We start from the raw sequence: 25,672 nt of genomic DNA, 5'->3' as shown, positions 1-25,672 counted from the left end.
AGAATTTATATATTTTGATTTTTTTACAATGCCTCTGATCATTTCCCGCAGGCCTTTCCAATCATTTGAGAATTTCCCCCTCATTTAAAGGTAAACTCCCGCCAGCTTTCTAATCAAAACAAAAACTTATTCCAAGTCATTCCTATGTTTGTAGGATATTTAGGCTGATGTTCGTTTAAAATTGATCAACAACAAGAAACATCTGCCACATGACCTTCCACAAAAAGCCGATCACCTTGGTTCTTTTCCAAACAGCTTGTATTTAATTTCCTTCTCCTGACTTCTGAAGAGGATTTCATGTCACAGCTACGAGCACCGTGACTCAGGAGCTGCTTGGCGTGTCTCTGTCTTCAAATAAGCATTTGTGCGTGTGCGTGTGCGTGTGTCTGGGTGGAGGGGAAGAGGTCCATCCAGCGACGTGTCTCCATCCTGAAGCACTCATAACCAACGAGACTGTGATTAAAGCGCCATCTCCCTGGACACACACACACACACACACACACACACACACACACACACACACACACACACACACAGGCACAACCACTTCTGGATCAGCGCACCCCCCCACCCCCCACCCGCAGCGCAGGACGCGTCTCCGCGCGTCGTAGGCGCAATTACACGGCGATTTTACACACGCACACACACACACTCACACACACACACACACACACACACACACACACACACACACACACGCACACCGCAGCGACCGTCCAGACTGCCTTTTTCTTTTCCAAGATGGACTGCGATGGAGGAGAGCGGCTCCCGGGGCGGGGAGGAGGAGGAGGAGGAGGAGGAAGATAAACACTGACGGAGGAGGGACGCGGGGATTGGTCGTGGAACCAGCCTTCAAAAAAAAAAAAAAGGATATCAGACCTCGACCTCCTCGGACGGCGTGGAACCGGCAGCTGAGATGGAGATATCGTGATTTTTTTTTTCTTCCATCACCCCCCCCTTTTCCTCCAGGCAGCCTCCTCTTCTCCTCTCTCTCTTTCATACACACACGCCGCCGATGGTGTTTGCGTAGGAGTGTTTTATTTGTCGGACCGTGTCGGTGAAACGGTCTCTCCTCCTCTTCCTCCTCCTCTTCCTCCTCCTCCTCCTCCTCCTCCTCCTCCTCCTCTTCCGTCAACTTCCACACAACGCCGTGGATGGAGGTGCGTGGACGGCCGTCTCCGCGTCTCATCCCCGGGGCTCTCCTGCCGTGAGTGGACGCGGAGCGCGGTTGCGTGGCGGGAAAAGTCCCCTGGAAGAAGAAGAAGAAGAAGCAGAAGAAGCAGAAGAAGAAGGGAAAAAAACATCAACGCGGACGCTTCGGCTACTGATTATTGATTTTTAATTAGAAAATAAAACGACGAACTGGGATTTGAGGCCCACTCCCTTGGGTTCCCTTCTGAGCACTTGGGCTGCATCCTGGAGGGGCGAGTGGGTGGGTGGGTGGTCTCGGTGCCGTTTCTCCACCCCTTGTTCCCCCTCGGTGACGGAGGTCCACAACAGAAGAAGCCAGCAGAGGTCGGGACCTGAGCTCCTCCTGGTCCTCAGCCCACCCCAGATGTGACCTGCTAGGACTCCTCTTATCTCTGAAGGTAAGGCCCCCCTCCAGGGGGTCCGGCTATTTCACATCCCCCTCCTCCTCCTCCTCCCCAGGGTGGAGGGCATCCCCTCGGGTTTGCATCGGTTGTATCCGAACCGTCCCGGCTCTGTGACGGACAGCTGAGAGGCGGGAGGGCGATTGATGAGTTTGCTATTTCAGAGACGCCAAGCTCCTCGGAGGAGCGGAGGAGGCGTCCTGCCTCCATCCCCGCTCGCGGACCCCCGCCGTACGGAGGGGGGGTTCGAGAACCGTTGACCAAATGGAACGGAGGGGGGAAGGTGAGAGGTGACGGGCGTGCGGGCGAGAAAACTAGCGTGGCTTTTTTTTTTTTCTTTTAACATCTTGAGCAAACATATTTCCAACCGGAATGGAAGACGGGGCAGTAAATCACTCGGCGAGAAAACTGTCAAAACGACCCCAAATGTTTAATGCGGGGAAAACAGGAGCTCGCCTGCTTAATCTACCTCTGAGGAATAGCAGCCATTAATCTCCCGGCTTGTTTACCTGCCGAGGAGATTTGCGCTCTTCTTTTGCGTTGCAACTTATAGAAATGCCTTTTGAAAAACTTCGAGGTGCAAGACGGCGGCAGCGGGGAGGTGTATGGGCGTGAAAGCGTGTGCACGGATCGCTGCCGCCGTTTGCAAACCAATGAGAAAGCACGGAGTAAACTGAAGGCACAGGTGTGCACGCTGTGCACCGAATTTTTGAGCGAGGGACCTGTTGTCAAGGGGGAAGCAGTGGTTTGGTCGGCACTCAACGACTCGATTCCCGCGCCTGCATGGGAACTGTTTGCCTTCCTCCCACGGTTGAATCCCGCAAAAGAGGTTAATTGAAGAGCTGCGATTTGAGTGGTTTTACGTTAAATGAGATTAGAGATTAATCCCCCGACCCCCTTGACCCCATTGTGCAGGATCGGCGCAAAGATCGTGGTCGAACAATTAGTTGTTGAAGAAAGTCGCCGTTTACATCCATCATTTGGATTTCATCTTTTTTTTTTCCACAAACACACATCTTAGAGAGATTTCCAAGCATTTGGAAATTGCATCATACGTCTTATCACATCATATCACGTCACGTTATATGATGTATGGAAAGTGAGATTGGTCTTTGGAGCATCATAGATATTCCTGCACTAGTCTCTGCTGAGAGGGCCTAAAACAATGAGAAGAGAAGGCGGGGCTTGTGTTCCCATGGCGACCTTCTCCAATGACCCTCCGAACAACCTTGGCCCCCTGGGAGATCAGTCATACTCGTGCAACCCCCCACCCCGCCCCCGTGACTCCGAGTGACTCTGTGTTTTCTGTGCTGCCGATGATGCCGATGCCACCGGCGGCCCCTCGGCCGCTGCAGTGGGAGAGCCGGGCGGAAGGACGAGTAGATGAGTGGGATGGTGGCGCACATTTCAAAGACACCCGTGTGATGAGAAAAAAAAAAAAAAAAAAAAAAAAAAACAGGAGAAAAGGTGCGGGGAGGAGAAGAGGAGAAGGGAAGGTTGATACAGAATAGTCAACAGCAAATGCAATTATAGAGGCAGCGCATCCATGTCTGTACTCACATTGCAGGGCCTAATTACCTTTAAAATGCACTACTGGTGGTGGCGGGGGTGGGGGGTAATGATGGATCCATTGTGGGAGAGATAAAGGGGACAGAGGAGTGGAGAGGACAGAGGGAGATGGGGGTTGGAGGGAATATGGCAGCACCATGATCATGTTAAACAGTCGCCACCCGTTCCTCCCTTCCTCCACCCGTCTGTCCTCCTCCCCTCCCCCCCCAATTCGGCACCACGCTCCGATCCCGTCACAGCCAGACCCTGACATGCTCGCGCATCGCACTCCAACCGGACCGGCACACACCTCCAGGGTAGGGCGGGGGTGGGGCAAGTGTGTAGAGAGGCAGACATATGCACAAGTGTGTGCGCCGGCCAGCTGACTGTGAAATGCTGGCGTGGATTCAAAAGTGCGGAGAGGGTGTCAGGGGGGCGTGTGTGCCCCAGCTATGGCAGGTGTGTGTGCTGAACGATGGGCTGTTTATCTGTTTCTTGAAGACGAGCTCTAAATTTTTCATCAGTTTTCTGGTCAATAGAAATAGAAATGTACTGAGACGGGGTGTAAACAAACCCTCACCTCACATTCGTTCATCTGAAGGACGTGGTAGAAATAGCAAAGGCCCAGAGGTGGGTAATAGGAGGGAAAAATGTAATAATTCCCGTGCCCAGAACCAATATCAATATGTTGTACGGTATCTGCTCGGGAAACAGAAATATCACACACGACTGAACGTGCCCCTGGCGTGATAAGGGATGGGAAAAATCCTCTTTCACTGAAATGCATGGGAAAGCCTTCTCAGTGTTGCAAAGCCTCCATGACATTTACTATGGACTTTGAATTATTAATTTACTCAATAATAATAAAGTAAGTCATTTAGTTTTTTTTATTTTATTTCCACCCATCCATCCATTATCTACTGTTTATTCTGCACTTAGGGTTGCAGGGACGCTGGAGCTGATCTCAGATGTCTTTGGGTGAAAGGCTGGGTTGAACTGGACAAACAACGATTCATTCTCTCATTCACAAATCTGGGGGATTTTCACATTTTTTCCAATTAACTCTCCATTTTATTTTATTTTATTTTATTTTATTTTATTTTATTTTATTTTATTTTATTTTATTTTTAAAGGTGATTTACTTTTTGTTTTTAATGTAGCGCAAGCACATTTTATATGTGGTTTTCACCATGGTTTTAGTTACAATAATGTGAATTTATTGACATTAAGTGAGTGGATAAGCAAATACGTGTTTGCAAAGAGTCTTCAATAAGAAATGAAAGGGGCATTTAACAGACAATATCCATGTGTGTGTGTTTATTTCCATTGTATCAGTATCCATTGCGAGATGCATAATGCTAACCCCTTTGGTCAAAACCATAGTGGTCGCAGAGGCGCCGGCTCCGTGCTGTGGAAAGGCAAAGAGCAGTGATTTAAAATAAAACGACTTAAGCCACATATTGACGTCTGCCTTCTCCGTCTGATTATCCGGTCGCTCAGCCCGGCAGATCCCCCGCTGCTGATCTCAGGGTGGAACCTTTCCTGCAATACCCTTATTTAGAGTCGAGGGAAACGACCGACAATAACACTGCAGATTTAAAAAAACGACTGATTTCTCCTTCAAGCCCTGCACATCTGACCGGTGTGTAGCCAGCAGGAGCGCTCAGACTATCAGCATCTTTAAGAATAATATATGTATTTTTAATAACAGAACTCCGGCAAGATCACCACCTCTTGTACCTCTTGGTGAAGACGATCACTATAAGAACCCCCCCTTGAAAAGTTGTTGCGAGTCGAAAAAGGAGGATGAGAACTTCTTCGCTGCGAGCCCGCCCACTTGAAACAAACAGAGGAGGCGATGGCAAAATGTCAGTCTGGAATAGTCCTGTCACCATAGTAACTGTAGACCCATTCCTACACTTAAACGCACACACACACACACACATGCTGCCACTTGAACACTGACCGTTGGCTTAGACAAGTCGTCAGCAACCTTTGGATTTAAGACCAGTGTCTTCAAAATGTCTGTAGAGGACCCACATCACATCTCTACACATCTCTCTCTGTTTTTCTTTTTCCGGTACTTTCTCCCTTGGAACTTTTTGCTGTTCCTAGTGCCTTTTCATTAAGCTGTTTCCTTGTGCATTCAGACCTTGAACAGTGGACCTCAAGTCCTGGAACTGTTCTAACTGCTTCTCCAAGGTAGTATCTTTTACAGCTGGACAAGAACTCATAGGAGGTGCTTGGTGATTGGTAGATCTCATTTGTCACGCACATCACCAGGTACTTCTCGCAGCGCCGTTTTTGATAATCATTGTGGTCATCAGTCAGCTGTTTTCTTGCGATTTGCAAAAAGAGTGAGAAACAGACCGGCATAGAGGTGCTAGCTATTCTTGCCAGCGATGCAAGAATTATTTAGCAAAAATAAGTACACCGTTAGCTAACGGCAGGGTGCTTTGCAAACTTGGCTCTCCGTATTGTCAATGTCGTCTTCTTCTTTGCGGTGGTTTGTTTTTGAGTGTGGCGTTGACGGCGAGGTGTTCGTCGCAGACGCTGTTGTGGTCCCTTGCTGCCTGTGTCAATTGCAAAACTAATAGGTTCCTCACGGGGAGTGGGGGGTGGGTACTTCCTGGATACAAAATCCAAGCCAAATAGTTCTTAGAGGTGTTCTGCCCGTAAGCACCTCGTGTCTCCACTTCTGCTCAAGCCAAATGAGCGTCCTTCTTCCCATGTTCACTTGAGACCCTCGGCCGTTTGGTTCGTAATTAGAGGTGCTAGCTTTCCCTTGGACCTGTCTCAAATAGGCATTCATTGATATCAATCCCCATTTCATGGCTTCTACATGCCTGCATGCCTGCATGTTGAAAATGTTTCCTTGTCAAACGGAGGAAGGACAAAATCCGAGATAGGAGAGGCGCGCAGAGCTCAATCCGATTTCACGGGATAAACAAACGCGGACACGAGCAGGTGAAGCCGCAGAGGACGCCCAGGCTGATATGTGAAGCGATTTCCAGCGGGCTGGAAAACGAAACCCTGAAAACAACTAGAAATGAAAGGAAGTAGAATTCAAAGGGTGAAGTGACAGGGAGCTTTTTGGATTTGACGCCGGAGGGAGAAGCCTTCTAGCGCTGTGATGATCACATCTGTATGAGCGCCGCATCGGAGGCGGGCTCCTCTTGAGGATGGTTGCGGCGCTTCGCTTGGTTTAATTCAAGAAAAAAAACAACTCCAAAATGGATTCTTGGCGTTTGAGAGTGCTTCCTAACTCACCCAGACATGTCATCTTTAGTAATTACTTAGTAACGCATCCCCATCGTCCCCGTGCCCTCTTTGTTGGACATGTGGGCGCTTGTGACTCTGGAAAAATTGCACCGCCCCAATTAATTCGCCACAATAACAACAGTTTTGCGCAAAGGTTCCGATGCCGGAGAAAGAAAACCATGAATACAGAAAGTGTATTCTCTCGGCGTAGGCGAGGGACGGAGGGCAAATGCTGCATCTGTCTGGACGAATGAGGCGCCTGTCAAACCAGAATAGGTTCGAAAACAGCTGACCTGCCTCGTGCTTCCTTTGTTGCCAAGAACACGACCGCTGATGGGAGACGGCGCGAAACCGAGTGCTGCGGATTTTGATGGAGAATGACGGGAATAGCTCAGTTTGGAGGATTTTTCCGTCCTAAAACCCCTCATTAGGTTCCACTCGATGAGAACAGAATGACGGGAGGCCGGCTAGTTACTTGGAGGAAGGAGGGCTGCTGAGGGGAAAAGTTCCCCAGCGTTGCATCTCGGTAATTCCACAGTAATGAAGCGCGACGTCACACCGGCTGCGGACTCACCTGAAGGCATCGCCTCTCTCTGAGCCGCAGGCAGACCATAAACATTTCTAAATATTTCAGAGGCCTTCATGTTCTGCTTTCAGATCACAACTGGATAGAAAGAAAGGGAAATTTTATGGCGTTGATAGTGTAGGCAAGTAAAGCGCATTTATTGCACTCAGCTAATTTAATTAAATGAGTTATTTCTCAGATACTTTCCATAACCAATTTTGGTATTATTGTTGAAAATAAGTTTTGGCGGCACAGTGGTTAGCAGCGAGAAAGTCCCTGGTCCGATTCCGACGGTGGACCTTTCTGTGTGGAGTTCTCCCCGTGGGTTTCCTCCGGGTTCTCCGGTTTCCTTCCACAGTCCGAAAGGATGCAGCAGGTTCATTGGAGATCCTAAATTGTCCACGTTTGAAACACAGAGTGGATTGTTGTACGTGTGAGTGAGTGATTGAATTGTTAAATGCATATATGATATGTGAATGAGTTAGTGGTTGTATGATTTGATAGGACATATGAGTGAGAGGGCAAATGTTTATATGTTTCTAAATTATATGTAAATTAAACAGTTAGTTGACCCGTTCCCTTTTGCATGTCACATAGAGGCACGTGGAGAGCACTGTGTCCATGTATCTGTGAGCTGATGTCTGATGAAAAAAAAGAGCAGGTGAACCAGTGAAGCTCAGATAAAAAAACAAAAAATGGAAGAAAAGGCATCCAAGAAGTCTTGAAGCCTTTTCTTTTTTTTTTGTTCCCACCTATGCTCACCCTGCCAAACATAGTGGGAAGTGGGCGAAATTCCCATCACTCAATTCCAACGTCAGGGAGGGTCTGGGGGGGTCGGGGCGAGGAAGGTGCTTCTCAACCGTCTGACACTCTGAACGGCTAAGAACAAACACCGTTGTTTTCCCCAGCAAAGGCGGCCTCTCTGTTCAAGGTGATGATAAACATCCATGTCCAGACTCGGCGAGGCGAAGCGGCTAAAAATCCCTGAGATTTGAGAGGCCGCCTGCTGCCTGCCGTCCGCTCGGACCTCCAGACGCTGTGATCAAGAGTCCATTTCCAAATGGAGGCTTGCCGCTGGGTGTTTTTTTTTTTTTTAAGTGGGGCAGAAAGCTGAAAGTTGTGGTTACCCGAGGCAACTTTTCGACACCTTTGCCAGTTTGGGATTTTATCGACTGGCTGTTCTCTGTAGATGGAACACAGAGGCAGGAGAATGGATACTGCCGGCAATCTAACAATGTACTATTAAAAAATTGTCAAGGATAGCTGTGCCTCCTGACTTCGTGTGTTCACACCCGGTCGGTGGTTCACTCTACGGAGATTGTTCTTCATGCTCCTTTGCCTGGTGTCCCTGTAGACAGAGAGCGAATAACGTAAATAACTCGATGGAGAGCGGGTCAGACAGCATATGGGAATGTGCCAAAATTAGGTCCGAGCCAGGTTTGGGAGGCGATGTGCCGACATTGGACTGTCTGAGAGCGGCCATGTTTGTGTGCGTCTGCGGTATCATTTCCCAGAGCGCCTGCCATCGCAGCTGTGTGATCTTATCACTGCCTCAGATGCCTGGAGGCTTCTGAGGTTCTTCTGAGTTTTGTAAATACCACGTTTTCTTGGGACACAGCGGATCGCATCCATCCGTCCTCCCACCTTCACATCTTGCCATTCATCTATCCATTTCCCCTCTCTTGGTTTGAAGGACTATTTGCTGTTGCCCCAGCGATGTTTGCTTGGGACATAGTGGTATCCATCCATCCATCCATCCATCCATCCATCCATCCATCCATCCATCCATCCATCCATCCTCTTTCCCTTTCGGGGTTCAAAAGCTGCCTGCTGTGGCTCCAGTGGAGTTTTCTTGGTAGCAGTATGTATGCTTGTAGGTATCCATCCATCCATCCATCCATCCATCCATCCATCCATCCATCCATCCATCCATCCATCCATCCATCCATCCATCCATCTCCAGCTCCGAAGGGCTGTTTGCCATGGCCCCAGCGATGTCAAAGCAGTACAGCGTAGCCACTGTCCCCAGGGTGACGCACACCAGACAAACAGAGCGTGAGCAGAGCGGAGGATGTAAAAGAAAGGAAGCCACAGGAATAGAAGGAGAGGCTGAGCAGGCAGAGAGCTCCTCTGCCCACTGCCATGTCCCAGCAACACGTTATACCGTTCTGTCCTCGCCATATATGAGTGTCACAACAAACTGCGTCCTCTGTCACTTTCAGGGGCACGTCTGACCAACAATAAACTTGTAAAAGTGAGCGAGAGGCGGCGTGAGTCGGCTGCTGGTGGAAACGGAGGCTGATGTTCTACGCACAGAAATGTACGGAAAATCAGCAGGGGAATAGTGCTTTATTGCTTATGCTGAAATATGAATGAATATATATTGACTCATTTGATATCCATGGAGGACATACTTCTGAGGCCAAGAGATGCTGTTGATTTGCGGCCGGGCTCTGATGTTGATAGGATCTGAGCGGCGCCGCTCAGAAACATGCACTCGCGTGAAGACGGATCAGGGAAAAAAAAATCCATAAATTGTTGGGATTGTTTGCTCTGCATCAGTGAAAACCCCCCTGTATTCACCTGATGATTGAATTAGGTGTTTGCATGCGGACGGCACACAGGATTAAAACCAGCAACTGTGATTTGATGTTTGAAGTACTTTTATACACAAGTGTGAGGACAGAATATGCAACATGTTCACAGTTATACAATTTAATCCTCTCAAAATGGCTTGCTGTGGAGAATCGATAATGTTGTGCGTTGAAAAGCCCTTTTATACAGAGCCTGTTGAACACGTGGGTTATTCCGGCGCTGGTGTTTCAAACCTTCTCCGGCTTCCCTCCGTTGGTGTGGAAGCGTGAGGTGTGTGCTTGGCTTAACATGGCGTCTGCTCAGCACTGGTATTTGCTTGTTATTTGGGGCGAAAAATACGGCCGAAGGCAGACGCGGCGAGAAGTTCTGTGCTTTGCTGTTTTAAGTCTACCTTCCTCCTCGAGTCGAAGTTCACAGAAAATCACATTTTTACTGAGAGCAATGCTTTTTGTCGGGCTGGGACGGGCTTAATTCATTAATTCGTTCATTTGTTCATCATCTATACTGTTTATCCTTCACTCAGGGTCACAGGGTACTGGAGCCTATCTCAGCGAGAGGCCTTTACCATCCATTCACTCACACATTCACACGTCATATAAAGACACACAAATATTCACTCATTCACATATGCGGGCAATTTAAGGACTCTGATTAGTTTTTTGGACTCTGGGTGGAAACCGGAGATCCCAAAGGAAACCCACGGAGACACGAGGAGATCATGCTAACTCAACACAGAATGGCCCCCTGTCAGAATCGAACTATGGACCCTCTCTCTGTGAAGCGAAAGCGCTATCCACTGTTCCCGAGCGCCGCCCCCAGCCTTTTCAATTGATGAAAAAATATTCTATTCCCGGTGCTGGATTCTCCCGCTGCGCCCGTCACACTCACGCACACCGTCGCTGTTCCTTGCACAGCGGAGAGCGTGGCAGGGCGGAGGGGAGGGCCAGTGTCAGGCTGACAAAACCAGATATTGGACGTGATTATTTTGTGATCGCTTGAATTGCGAATGTTGGTTTGTGGAAAAATATACTCACTTCCACAAGGGGGTTGTCATTTTGACGATCGCACACTTGGCATTTAGCACAGAAACGACAGACAGGAAACGTAAAGGGATGATTTTCTGAAGCTTTTGTCGATGGTCTTTTGTGTTCACTACAAAGAAGCTATCGCTCATTTGTTTTCCCCTCCTTACGGGTGAGATTAGTCAAAGATATTTTTTCTCCAAGCGATAACACCGCTAATAAATCCACAGTTCTCACTTTACATCTGAAAGTTCAGCCGTAGTGCAAAACTCATGCCATCTTTGTTTATCAAGTCAAGGCTTTTTTTTTCGTTTTTTGGTCTCCGATGCAGATTTTCTCATCACGTCAGGCTAAATAAAATATATTTCAGAGAAAAGACTGCGTTTAAAGTTAAGAATGTGGACATTGCACAAAAAGGAAAATGTTTCAGCCACTTTCAGAGAGGTTCAGGGCCAGAAAAGATGTGTTGTTGGAACCATACATTCATTCATTCATTCATTCATTCATTCATTCATTATCTATATCGCTTATCCTAGTCAGTCAATCACAGGAGCCACATATAGACACAAAACCACCCTCTAATTCATCATATGGAGACATGCATCATTCACTCTCATTCACAGGTCAGATACAGCACAGATAAACATCCCCTTACTCGGTCATTCATATGTAATATATATATATATATATATATATATTTATATATATATATATATAGTGTGTTCACTTGTTCATTCACAATCATAAAAAGACATATAACCATTCACTCTCTCATTCAGACGTCATATAGACGAAACCATTCACATTCTCATGCACTTACCATATAGAAATGTAAAACTATTAATACTTTCATTCACACTTATATAAACGTACAACGTCACTCATTCATTCACACTTTATGAAGACACATATAACCATTCACCCTCTCAGTGACACATCATATGGAGGTCTAGAATGTCTCTCATGTGCCAAATATGCACATACAATCATTCACTCTCTCATTCAATTTGGGGTCTCCAAAGAAATCTATTGCATGTTTTTGGACCGTGAACCCGGAGAACCCAAGAGACCCTTGCAGACTCCTTGCAGGCCCCCTGTCGTAATTAACGGATTCGAAAGAAACGATAACGAGCAGCGCTTTCAGTGTTTGAGCAGCGGGTAGTTAGCCCTTTGTTGTGTTCTTACTTGTGTACTGACTTTTCTTTATTTCTTTGCTGGCAGCTGACAAGCAGGCGCACGGAGGAGAGGAAAGACAGAGCATATTGCCCGATGATCGGGGGCCCAAAAGACAGGCTTGCGTTTCATCGGGAGGAGAAGGGGATGCTGATGCACCATCTTGTTGTCAAATAGAAATAGACCGAAGGTGAAAAGATTCATTGGCTCCCAACGAGAGGCTAATGGTGATTGATATCGGGGTCCGGCTGCTAATTGAAGGTTAAAGTGAACAAATGAGATTTGCTTTCGGAGTGAAAGGCCTCGGGAGTGTGTGTGTGTGTGCGTAGGAGGTGTTATTCCAGGAAATAGGAGCAAGATGGAATGTCTCTCTCTGTCAGACTGTGCTATATTCACGTGCTCTGCATGGACACAGATTAGACCCCCAATCCGAGGGAGATGTTGACAACTCGCCCCGGTCCGGATTAGCCGATGGGATTTTAAACATTCGCTCGGCGCTTCTATTTGTTTCAAAGCAGGGGGAAAAAGGGAAAAGAAATCTCCAAAACTAGAATACATCATAACAAAGGTTGCAGGAGCGTTTATTCTTTTGGATTTGTCGGACCTGTCAAAAGGCTGGAGCGGGACAGTAAATCTGGGAGAGGAGGTCCAGTTTTTTGCAAGGGCCATATTTCTGCTACTTTCAAGCACTTATGATTTTTTTTCTACAATGCGAGACGTTTGCATGATCTGGGAGATCTGCAACATTAGCGGGTGTGAGTTTGGCTCGATCAACTCCGGATTAAGCTTAGATTACAAAAGTTGCGGTCGGGCCAGTCCGCAGCCTGCTGATCATTCCAACCCGCAGGGAGGAAGTATCTGTGCAAGGATTGAATTCAGTGTGGTTGGACCAAATCCAGCTGTGGGCGTGTCGACCACTGCAAGGCCGCTTGTGTAGTCCCGCGGTTCGTTGTCGTGACGATCGATCAGAGTGCACAGCGGCTCAGGTGTGCGCGTGTGTTCCCTTGGGGCTAAATTTATAGCTTCGGCTAGTCCAACACCAGTCCATTGCTACACTTCTGCACCGTTGTTCCCCGTTTTTATGTGATTGGCAACTATGGTTGGACGTCACGCTGCGCTTTCCTAAAATTCGCACCATTTCCATTTTTTTCTCCTTTTTTTTTGGACATTTTTAACCCTTGTCTCCCCATCACGGTCCATCCAGGAACCTTTCAGCAAATACTTCTCAAGTCAAGACATTTGTGGTGTTCTTAGAAGCCGAAAATGCAAAAAAAGAGGATTATACTGGAAACAGCAGCTCATGAAATATGTATTCTGTTGATTTAAAACAAGGGAGAGGGTATTTCAGATTTCAAAGTAATAGGTTTTGGTCAGAAGTTAATGGAATAAACAGTTTTCTCTCTCACACATCCTCACACACACGGGGGGAGGGGGGGGTAATTTTAACTGTCAGTTCAGTTAAAACGGCTAAAATGAGATGAAAAATGAAAAAAACACAAGTTGTATCATTGCAGAAAAAACGATGTAAAGAAACAAACTGAACCAACAATTACTGTATATTTGAATGTCAGTAATGGTTTATGTTGTTACTGTTTGGAGATGCATTTACTTTCCTTGAGCTTCTGCGCCTCTGATAGCAGGATCCACATCTGCTCTGGGCAAAACACACCGATCTGCTTGATTACAGCGTTTTTTTTACTCCATTATTTTCATCCCCTAAAAAAGGGTGCTGTCAGGCAGTATCCGGTGAGGGCTTTTTGAAATGGACCCAAATTCACGTTTTTGTTCGGGGGAGACGTCCCACACAGCTACCGTCACCATGTGATGAACACTCCGGACGATGAAGTGCCACTCTATTTTATATTTATATTTTCCATGATTCCTCGGAGCACAACCGGACATTTTGTCAATACGGCCGGATTAATGAGTGGTTCATATTTTGGTTAAATGATTCCGTCTCGCGAGATAAAGCTTGTTTGCTGGAAGCGGCCGATAACAGCCGAAGTTTAGCCGCACACCGAACCATCACTAATGTCGGGTGTATTTTCTTAATAGACATTTTAGAAGAAATTACAGAAAATCCCTTTACCCCAGGGGATAAAGCCTCATCCTAATTCAGGTCTGCTATTTAACTGGTGTGTTTTCATTTACTTCCTTTTTTGTGTATGAACAGTAAAACAAAGAAAAAAAATGCAGCTAACTCCAGCTTGATAAAATGTACTTAGAAATACTAAGTCAGTGGTTTCAATATTCAAATCAACTACTCAGATAAGGATAAGTATGTGCATTAGTTCATTCATACTGCGTATTTTGTTCCTTTCAATGTAATACAGACGACGGTCTCCTTAGGAATACACACACTTTCTCCCGAAACCCTTCCACACTCTCCGGTTGCCACATCATTGCTAGTCCTGTCATGCGTATGCTAATTTTCAAAATGTCGAAACATCCCTTATCTCTTTTCTCAATAATTCTCTTTTTTGTTCGGTGAGAAAACGTGCCCTGCATGCCGAGCCACACACACACACACACACACACATACACACACATGCGCAGACATACACAAGGATGTATAGCATCAAGGTTTACATTACACATGCATCCAAGTGGTTGGGATGTGAAGGAAGGAAGTTCGAGTTCTCTTTTTTAAGTCTGCGTTTGAACGCTGTCTGGCTGACCTTGGCTGCAGACGCCAGGTCCGCCCCGGCATGAAATTTCACCGGCTGCACAAGCGGCTCTTTAGTCACGGATTCTTTGTGTCCCTGAATGACGCTCTCCCCGGGCCAGGCCTCGGGAGAAGCTCTCATATCCAGCCCTCCGCTGCGAACCCCCGTCCGGCTTCGCTCGTCCTCGGCTCTGACCTTGAATCGGCAGATAGGGGGAAATCCCGGAGGTGGGGGCGGGGGGTTGCGGACGGAGGAGGGGGGGGAATCATTTTCATCCCTCTCAGGTGTCCCGGTGTTACCTTGGCAACGTCTCTGTAATTAGTGCTGTCCTGCCAGCGGTATATCATAAATAAATGCCGCTGTAAAAATGTCTCTCGACGTGCATGAATATCACAGTGAGGACGTTTAAAAATAATGGTGACCCGCGGGGGTAAGGGGTTGGGAAGGGGGGGGTGCTGGCGGTACATTCAATTATGCAGCTCACTAAATGTCTGTCATCCATCAGAGTGACCTTGTGTGCTTGTTCTTCTAATCCGAAATGAATGCTGATGTAAGTTTGCGCGCCGTAACTTTAAACTCACCGCGTGTCCGCCCCTCCGTTTACCCACAACATACACAAACACACACACACTGCTGATATTCAATTATTTTGGAGGTGGGGTTATCCCAATCAATTAAGGCGGGATCGTTTTTTTTTTTCCGTTAAATGGATATTTTAACCTGTCACACCAGATGGCTTATTAACACAGAACCATCTGGAGAGATGGGGTGGGGGGGAGGGGAGCAATTACTTTTGAACAATTCTTGGCAGGTGATATGTCCAATTGTCTGTTTATCACAGTTGAAGCCAAAGCGGAAACTGTGATAGGCAGACAATTGGACTTTATCGGAAAATAAAAAAAGAATACATCTTTCCTAGACTGAGTTGCTAACGCCCCTCTTTCAGGGATTCCCCACCCCTGGTTCGTAATAACGGTTGCCATAGTGCCGTCTGCTCTCCGATAACCTCTTCAGATTATGTCCCAAAACGTTTAAGTGCCCTCAGCGGACGTTTCATCCCCGCTTTTCCATCTGGAATCCGACGAGACTGATTCTCACAACCGTATGAATCCGACGGCAGCAAAAGATGGGAATGGGGTTGGAGGTCGGGGCGGGGGATTGGGGCAGGCTCTCTGGATCTGTGAACGCTTGCTTAACATGGTTAACATACGTTTTAATCTCACTTTTATTTTTTTTGTCAAGGCAAGTCCCTCTTCATTTGATTAATCCCTGAAGACAATGAATTATTATTTCTCAGAATTAATTACATCGTAATTAAAAGTGATATGCTATGACAATTCTGTATTATACCCATTCATTCCTTTTTAAACAGACATGCAGGACATCTATCAGTGAAAACCTCAACATGAATCTTAGTCAGAATAAAGATAGCAACTAAAATTAATGTTATGTTATCTTATATTTCTTTTAATATTGGAGCAAAGATATGTAAAATCTTACCAGAGTGCATTATTTACAAGACCTGGGGAGGGTGATTGCCTTTTTGTGTTTGAAAGCATTGTTGCATGAAATCTTACTTTGTCAGCCGGACTTGTAACTGCGCCGATCCCGTTGTTATTGGTGCGTTTATTGTCCTGTGTGCGACAGGAACCCACCTTACACCGTGCACTTCCGCCCCCTTCAAGTGAAAAGCCTGTCAGCAGCGATTATTCCCAGCAAGCCCTCTGCTGTGATCTCTGCCATGTTCCATCAAACCATGGCAGTTTATCCCCAAGCTCACTGTCTAAGCAAGTTAGCTCCCACCAGAAATTATCGCGTGTGAGTGTGTGTGCGTGTGTGTTTTGCGTGCGTGCATGCGTGTGCGCTGCAGTCCTTCTTTCAGCCCGAAACCCCTTGTCACTCCTGTGGACAAACACCCGCAGAAGCAGCTGAATAGTCAGGTTTGCCTTTCTCCAGTGCTATTCAACAGCCTTGAGTATCGTGTGTGTATAGTGTGTGCACACGCATGGGTGTGTGTGTGTGTGTGTGTGTGTGCAGTTAAATAATTAACAGTGTTCGTCGCCTTGCTGCAACACATCCTTCACACACTGATCTGATTAAGGGAACCCCAAGAGACGCATACACATTGCCTGCCTACCCAGCACAATGACTAATGCTTCACATGTGTGTGCGTGCGTGTGTGTGTGTGTGTGTGTGTGTGTGTGTGTGTGTGTGTGTGTGTGTGTGGTGTGTGTGTGTGCGTGTGCGTGCGTGCGTGTGTGTGTGTGTGAGTGTGTGTGTATGTGTGTGCGTACTACTTCACCGCGCCGTCATCTATCTTGAGTGTGTTTGCTTTCTAAGTTCCGGAGCTAGTGTTGTGCGCATTTGTTAGTTTTACACTTTAAAATTTTTACAATTTTTTTTTTTAAATGAAGTAATGGATAAGCACACTAAACATTCTGCCCTTTTGTACTCTGGTAAGCTTTGCTATTGTGTGCTATTTGGGGGTGTGTCTACATGCCCCAATTACGGAGGGGTCAAAGGTTAAGGAGTGGGTCTGTTTCTACAGAAACAAGTCAATACCACAGAAAAAAAGAAGTGCTGAGATAATGGAGAAACACGCTGATAGAGTACAACACACAGATACTAGTACTGGATAGACAGAGTGGAAATAAAGTTGAAATGTTGTGGAAAGTCAGTCTAGCTTTGTTTACCATGCAGATATTACATAATGTTTACCAGTCAGTGATCTCCTAATCCAACAATGATCCTAATTTGCTTATTTTGCTATTTTCGTATCTGATAACTCCCTTATCCTTTCTTTTCTTTCATTCCTGTGCAGTTAGCCATGGTCATATTAGTCATACCTTATGTAATGAATTTCAAAACTAGTTATGGGTTAAATAATTATTTAACTATTTTGAAAATATGCATTCGTAGGACACGTATTGAATTATTCTGCTATGTTAAATAGACATTATGTGAAATAGAGCTGGCGGCAACAGTTTATCGGAGTTGTGCGTATCAACCGGTGAGCTACGAGGGATTGGCTCTGTGCATCTAGAGCCCCTCCTTCTTTGCTTTTACCGCCAAAAATAAACAAAATAAAAAAAATAAAATTGGTTTGATCGGCAGAGACTTCCACTCTCCATGGGGTGGGGCTGCTCATCTTGCCTGCAGTTTGGTTTCCGTCTTTACCCACAGCACGGCAATCCATCAGATGGCTGAGACGTTTCAATCTGGAAAGTGGGCGCACAACAGAGGCGTGACATTAGCACTCTGATAGCCGCTGCTAGCATTTTCCCAACTATATTGATTGGCCCAGATTCAAACTAGCCGTTACCAGCAGAGTTTTGTGCTTGTCTTTTGTAAGCTTATTTTTTCATGAAGCTTTATTTATTTATTTCTCTTTATTTAGTGATTTGGTGTGGCCAAAGACCGTACTGATGAGAGTGATCTGGGTCGGTGAACTGGTTGGCCTGCAGATTGGATTAAAGTGCAGCTCTATGAAAGCCCGAGGGGGAGAGGAGCTGTGTTGTGTTTGCAGTCGGGGCAGAGACAGTCTGATCCATTCTAACGTTATAAAGCATCTCTAGAGAGACATATCACAACAAAAACTAATACAGTTCAGCCAAGTTACCCGCTCAGAAATTTAGCTTGATTTAGAGGTGCTTCGGGGTAAGAAGGTCAGACCTGTCACTCATGAGGTCAAGAAATTATCCCGGAGATGGATCGATAACTGCAGATGACGTTTGTTTGTCAAAGCTAAAACTAGAGGAAGTCGATGAAATTTGAGCACAAGGAAGCAGAAAGTAATATAAAGACAGCCTGACTAACCAACGTGCATTTACCATGGCGCGTTTTTCCCAATATACTTATATTGCAAGGCATTCCTGTGTCACTGTCGAGTCGGATCTCGGAGTCACAGGTCCATATGGCGGCTGTGCGCCCACTGCTGATAATGTTTGTACAGTTGAGTCATAGCTTAGCAACAAGCCCGCTGGCCTATTTTTGGTTTCAGTCAATTATCCACAATGCTGTGCGATGCTGTAGCATCGTGACACTTCCATATTGTGCATGTAATGAATGGGGAAAAAAGGCACATATCCACATTTGTCAGGTGCATATGCATCTTAAATACTATAGACACATGGCTTAATGTCAGTGAACGTGACGCGCAGCCGTGCAGAGAGGCAGCGGCAAAGGAACCAAATGGACAAATAATTGATTGGTGGAAGGGGAGCGGGGACTCTTCTACAGACACACTGTGAAATGTACCAATTTGTTCTATTATTACAGAATACTCACTCTCGTCTCACACTTTCATTAGAGCGTCGAGTGCAGAACTATAATTTCAAAAAATTCGGAAATCTGGGTAAAACAACGTGCAAAGACAACTTGCGAATAGATAACGCACCTGTTTCAGAAGTGTGCTTGCGAACATGTGGAACACTCAGAGCAGCTCGGTGTAATTCTGTGTAATCTTCTGTGTAATTCATTAGTTGTAGACAAGTGCTAATTGAAGGGAATGATCGATGTAATAAACCATGCATGAGGTCATTGCCATCTCAAGTCAATCCTTCCAACTTCAGATCCTCTGCTCGGCGCTCCTTGGAAGGTTCTGTATCAACGCGCCGTTGGAGACAGAGCGCTAACGGAAGGTCGGTCACATGACAGATCGAGCAAAGCCTGGGTTCAACGTCTCCATTGGTCTCAGCTGGGTCACGCACTCACTGCAAATATGGAATCATATTTTGTTCTGCTCTCACCCTCAAATACAAAATTAATGAACATGAACAGCTTCACGTTTGGACTGTGGAAAAGTCAAAAAAATGTCAAATCGTTTTGCACCATCTAATTATAAGCTCTGTCATTTCCCCTCATCAGCATCCAGTATATTCTTCACCTTAACGTCTGCCATTTCAATCAGCCCGTGTATGTTTTATCCCTTCTAGCAGTTTCTCCTGTTCCTTCCATAACAACCATTCACATTTGTCTACACCTGTTGACGGTCCTCCCCTTCTTCCCGCTCGCTTCGTCCGATTCAAGGTCACCTGTCCGGTCGCTGACGGTAGCCTCGCACTAAGTACCTCTTGCTTTTCTTTTTCTAGCCTTTCTGCCGTTAGATCACATCTGTGTTGTGAGAGGCATTTGTGGGATGATTCTATTAGGTGTGTGTGTACAGCCAGATAATTCAATAAGCACCGCTGAGATGTCGCACAGTCATAATCGACTTAATGAGGAACAGTACTGATGAATTGTCTGCTCTCTCCACCGCCCCTCGATCTACCACTCACTTCCTCCATTTTTTCCACTCTTTCTTTTGTCCCATCACAGGCTGTTGATGGAGAGCCATTCGAATGACAGCCGGGACAGTGGTCATCACCGGTGGAATCCTCGCTACGGTCATATTACTCCTTATCATCGCTGTACTGTGCTACTGTAGGCTGCAGGTGAGGGTGCTGCTACTTTTTACATTAAACCAGACTGGCATTTTGCACAGCCGCAGAACAGAGAGAATCATCTTCATCATCATCATTATCATCCTTCTTAAAAATAAATTACAGTGCACATCTAGTGGAGGCGCAACTTTTTTTAGTTGAATTAAGAACGTACCGCAGAAAACATACAGAAGTGTAGGTCAACACTACCCTGCACAAGAATTAGCATTTAGCATTGTGCTAAAAGGGCAGCATGCTGGCGTAGTGGTTTGCGCTCCCCATCACAGTAGGCCCTTTTGTGCGGAGTTTGCATGTTCTCCCCGTGTCTGCGTGGGCTTCTGCATGGTTGTATGTCTCTCTAAGAAATATCAATGAGCAGGTGAATAGTTCTATGTGTCTATATTCAAGATTCCAAGTTTTTACATGTGAAACATGTTTCTCTGTACAGCGAAACAGTGAAGCTAGACAATTTGATAATATAATGTCTGAATGAGGGCGAATGGCTGCATGTCCTTATAGGACGAGCGAATGTATGACTGGTGTGTGAATGACTGGCGACCGGCCCAATGACAGCTGGGATAGGCTCCAGCACCCCCGGCACCCTGAGTGCAAGATAAGCAGCATTGACAATGAATGAATGAATGAATATTCTGCTTGCCTAATGTAAAGAGTTAATAATATATTAGAACCTACACTTGACTCCTGATATTCTGACAAATGTATAAGTCTGATTGGAGGATTGTTGTGCGTGACCTCCCAGCGCTGGTCTCCAGGTTTGTCTAAATGAGCCATATTGAAAGTGCATCACTCAGGACAGACGTGTGGGTTCCAACCAATGTTTGTGTTAAACGTGCCAGAATAGACTCGGGGCCATGACAATACAACTTTTCGCACTCGTTTCACTGTTTTTGGTGTGAAGGCGTCGGTTTGCTGTCTGTGACCAGAGAGCAGAAAACAATTTTCATCCTATTTTGGTTCTGCGTGTTAAAAGCTCATGAGCCAGATCCAGTGGAGGAGTCATTATCTATTCAATCTGAAGACGATCGGGAGAAATTTCTGTAGTCCTCAGAGCAACCCAGGATAGTTTTCCATGTCCATGGGTAAATGCAACGCCACAGTCTGACTGTGCAGAACAGCAGCGTCCTATGACAAAAGTGAAGGACAGTGGTTGCATAAAATATGCTGTGGGTTTTCAGTTTGGTCCTTAAACTCATAGACCAGAGGGTCAACTCTCATTGACCCATATAATGAGTTTTGATGTAGAACAAACGAACGGTAATAGGAGCCTGAGATCTCTAGAGCCTCGCCCTCAGCCATCAGCCGCTCTGGCCAAAATCGGAAGCCGATCTTGAGTGTATCCTTGTATCTTGTACCTTGTATCTTGAGTGTATGAACCAATCAAATCACAAGGATTGCTATAGAGGTGTAATGAATGGCAGCAAAACCTGGGTCATACAACTATATTTTAACCATTTAAACATCTATAAAGAAACAGCATGAGTTGGAAATTGGCTTCTGTCAGCAGTCCCAGTCGTGTGCTTTTCCAGGCCGAAAACCCACAAAAAAAGCCAATGATCTGTTTGAACTTTCTCGCCGAGTTGTACATTAGCCCGTACCTCGCTTTCATTTCCATCCAGGCATTTAATCGTTTTGAAGAAAAAAAAAAGGCTCCCGGTATGGGATGTTTTACTCTGACCCCTGGTATCCGGCCAGCTTTGCACCGTCTGTGAACAAAACAGGAAATAGGAATTAGGTAACGAGAGCCGCTTTGATTTCATGCTCGACAAAACTAAATTGGTCTAAAATACTACATTAATAAAACTCCCATGGCTCCAGCGGCTCTCCGGCAGTGTGATACGCTGAAGTAATCCCCCCAAGTGCACACCGACCCGGCAGCTGTAGTACATTACAAACCTTTCTGGTCTGCTGGATGTGACGAACGACAAAATCGCTCTTCGTCATCGTCCAGACTGCCGTCTGGATTTTAAGACAAGATGGGGTTTTATTGGACACAGCGGAGAGTTTCCTCAGGTGTCGAGAACGCTTGCAGATTTCTTCACCTGCCGGATCGGTGTGGTGAGGAGAGAATGCGGGACACCAACCAATCAGATTTCTTCATGGTGCTTAAAAAAAAAAAAAAAAAAAAAAAAATCTTTTTTCTTAATCTTGCGATGCATCTGTCGGGGCGAGCCTCAGGAATTAATCAAAATATGTAAAGAAGGTTTAAGGGTTATTCTTATCCCTCTCATAGCAAGAAGGTTCCTGGTTCAAATCCAACAGGGGGCCCCCTGGGCATTCCAGGTTCCTCCAAAATCATGCGGTAGATTCATTCGAAACCCTAAATTGCCCAGACTGAGCATGACGGAGCAAACGGTTCCTGCTCTGCGATCCTGCGTGCAGGATAAACTCTGTAGAGACTGAATAAATGCGTGAATGAAAGGTTCAGATAGACCTCGGACGGACTGAAATCCGCTCCGCTCAGAATGTATGCTTCCACTTGTAACAGAACTCAGAATGAAAATATATTGGCTGTGATCGTGACGTTCCGCTGGCAGATGCCAACACGTAATTGTTATTATTATAAAAAAAAGGGTGGAAAAACTGCAGGAAACAAAAAGATGAAATGACTCCATCTTGACAAATCATAGCTTATTTTTATCCCCGGCTTCTGACTGGTTTGGTGTTTATGACACAGGGCTCCCTTGCAAATTGCTAAAATTAGATTATTTATTAGCATCACCATGTCTTTTTTACTTCAACCTCAGTTGAGAAGCACATCGCATTCATTCATTATCTACTGCTTATCCTACACTTAGGGTTGGGAGGATGTGCTGGATCCTATCCCAGCTGTCACTGGGGCGAGACAACTCATTCCATTTAGTACCCATTTTTATTATACATATTATATATATTGTCATCATATTATTATGATAGGTGTTGTGTTTTGTGTAAAAGAGATGCGACCGGAGATATTAGAGTAGCACTTAGTTATATTTACTGAAGAGCAGAGCACAGGTTATGATAGCAATTCGTACCAACAGACATAAGCCCCGCCTACAGCGAGTCTGCGCATGTGCAGATTGCAAGTAAACATATATGGTTAACTGTTCAATATTACTGTGTCCACAGTCAATATTCTACAATAGGGCACCTCTTTATGATATCTCTATTAACAGTACATGTAAACTGACATGACAGAACTTTGCTTTTGACCGTGCAAATGCCAAATTGTCTGGAATGGCTCTGTCTTTACCGTACTGTAATTCTCCTAATCCCCATTTTCTCATCTCTGTAAACCACCTTCTCTTTCTCTCCCCCGCCAGTACTACTGCTGTAAGAAGGAAGAGTCCGAGTCGGAGGAGGAGGAGCCCGACTTTGCCGTCACTTCCCGCCTCCCGCCGGTTCACTCCAACCACAACATTGTGGCGGCAACGGCCGCCGCCTCCTCCATCCCAAATGGCCCCGCCCTCTTCTCCACCCCGCCGCTGGCCAGAAAACTGACCCGCTCGCAGACATTCTGCCCGTCCTGCACCCACTACGAGCTGCCTTTCTACCTCCAGCCCCCTCAGCCGCAGCTCCATCACCAACCCGATGGGCTGAGGAACGGCGGCGAGCGGATCAGCTACCGCAGCGTCCAGCAGCAGGACCTGGACCTGCCAGTGCCTGTGAACATACCCTCCTACCGTAAACCCAACCTGGCCCGCTCGGTCACCATGAGAGACATGTTCCAACGCAGCTGCAGCATCAGCACGGACGTCTGAACCGGGCCGGGACCTCCATCCAATGCTCGCTTTAAGGACTCCGGACAACCCGGGACGGACCGGGTTGGAGTCAGGCTGTGTTCGTATCCTAGTTGTGTCTGATCTTGTCCGGTCTCCTTCCACCAGTCACCTCTCGCAGGATGAAGGACTCGGATGGCTCTCAGGACAGGATATCCAGAAGTACCGCGCTCAGATCCGAGACCTTCTGGTTGGGCCTATGTAGATCTAAAAGTATACAACCCCGCCTTGAAATCTGTATGGTTTCAAAGGAAAGTATCTAAAGGTTGTTACATTGTAAATAATTTTGGCTTATTTGTTCCCAATCGACGACTAGAATCAAATATTTTTCAAGATTTAACAAAAATAAATTGTGTTACACCCACCCCCCTTTTAGACTCTTTGACCCGATTGCCCCGACAGACGGATTTCCTCCATGTCAAAAATGACATAATCGGCAGGGATTTTCTCTCTGCCATCGCTGCTACAAACAAAATATGATTAGGACCAGCCCCCCCCCGCCCCACGACGGGATGATCTCTCTGCCCCCCCCCGCAGATTAGAGAGATATCGTTCGCCATCAGCGGCCAGGCCCGAGGAGGGCGGGGCGGGGTGGGGACGCCGGGGCCTTTTCCACTCTCTCACTCGTCCTAGCTTAGGCTGTAATATTTGAACACATTAAGGGCTCACAGAAGATGGAAATCCTTAAATGTTTTTCCTTCGTTTTTCTTTCTGAAAATCCGGTGAAAGTATCAGCAGGTGACCTGTGGTTATTTATTTTTTTCTTATTATTTTTCTCCAGGCAGGATGCGGTGCCAAAAAATAAGGGGGGGGGGGGTCTATCACTCCGACGTCATGTTCATTTTAGCACGACTGTGAGTTGTATACTTAACCCCGTCCACTACAACGCCAACACATCACTCTCATGTACTGAGCCCAGTGGCTGGGTTGCAATAAGATTTTAAACATTTTATTGTAAAAGGTGACAGGACCCTAAGACCCTATGAGTTTCCCCTTCACCCTCAAGTTGTTTTTTAAGATTTTTTTTTTTAATTATAGGGATTATTGCTATCAAAGTGGCTAAAGTTGCAGGAAGCAACACAAACTCTACAATGTGATTGTCCTTACAGTTCACTGCATTCCTTATATTGTTTCTGATTTGTTGATATATGGATTGACGCCTCCGACTCCCACCCTTAGTCCCGCCCCATCTTTTCCCCACCTCTCAACATGGATAGTAATTGCTGTTGTACTTCCCTCCTTTCGTTCGTTCTCGGTCTGATTTTATCTGTGGATTTTATCGGCGCTCACACACACACACACACACACACACACACACACACACACATACATGCACACACATACACACACACACACGCACATAAGCTACGCTTTCCTTTCTTTTGAAACAAAATCTATGTTGCAGTTGCACAGGAAATTTAGTGCCATAAAGAATAATATATTATTATTATTACTATTATTATTATTATTATTACCATATTCCTGGTGTATATTTTGACGCAGTGTTGCTTTTGACTCAAAGGTATTGGAATTACGATCCAGCTGTTTTTTCAGATTCTGTACAGTAAAGCAGAAATATTTCTGTCCTTGTTACTAATGTATAACTAACAGACACATTGTTGCTAATAAAATGGTGTGAAAATTCTTACCTCCTCGCTGCCACGCCAGTCATTGCACCAAGAGTATATGCCATCAAGTTAGCAACACAAGCCTCGTGCCAGATTATCATATTTAGAGAGCGTGGTGGAGTAAATTAAATATTTAGGTGTACCCCATGACAGCTTGGGAGTTGGGCTTTTTCTTGTTAGAAGAGTAGGAGACATATTTGTGTCAGACCCAGAGCCAGACCGCTGAGCTGGCTCAGCGGCTGATAGTCACCGGGAGGCCTCCGCCGACAGCCATGTGCCAGCATCCCATATCCCACTCGCTGAAAAAGTCATTTCAGGGTTCAAAATTAAATCTGCAACTATCGATCGTATAATGCCATCCGTCCATCCATCTTCTACCGCTTATCCTGCACTCAGGGTCGCGGGGGATAGTGGAGATCGTAT

General features: G+C 46.1%; 1 protein-coding gene across 1 annotated transcript; it reads left to right on the top strand.

The window, feature by feature from the left end:
* Window positions 1–662: 662 nt before the first annotated feature.
* Window positions 663–25,266, top strand: LOC147231187 (protein FAM163B-like). The gene is made up of 3 exons (XM_086152418.1): window positions 663–1,589; window positions 19,739–19,854; window positions 23,166–25,266. The coding sequence occupies exons 2-3, from the start codon at window positions 19,762–19,764 to the stop codon at window positions 23,601–23,603; spliced, it is 531 nt and encodes a 176-aa protein (XP_086008544.1). The 5' UTR covers window positions 663–1,589; window positions 19,739–19,761; the 3' UTR covers window positions 23,604–25,266.
* Window positions 25,267–25,672: the final 406 nt, after the last annotated feature.

The sequence above is a fragment of the Fistularia commersonii genome, chromosome 9 (genome assembly GCF_037954325.1).
Source record: "Fistularia commersonii isolate RoL2024-O1a breed Wild chromosome 9, RoL_Fcom_v1.0, whole genome shotgun sequence".
NCBI classification, from domain to species: Eukaryota; Metazoa; Chordata; class Actinopteri; order Syngnathiformes; family Fistulariidae; genus Fistularia; species Fistularia commersonii.
Note: the sequence above shows the minus strand (reverse complement) of the source record. Positions and strands in the feature narration are given on the sequence as shown.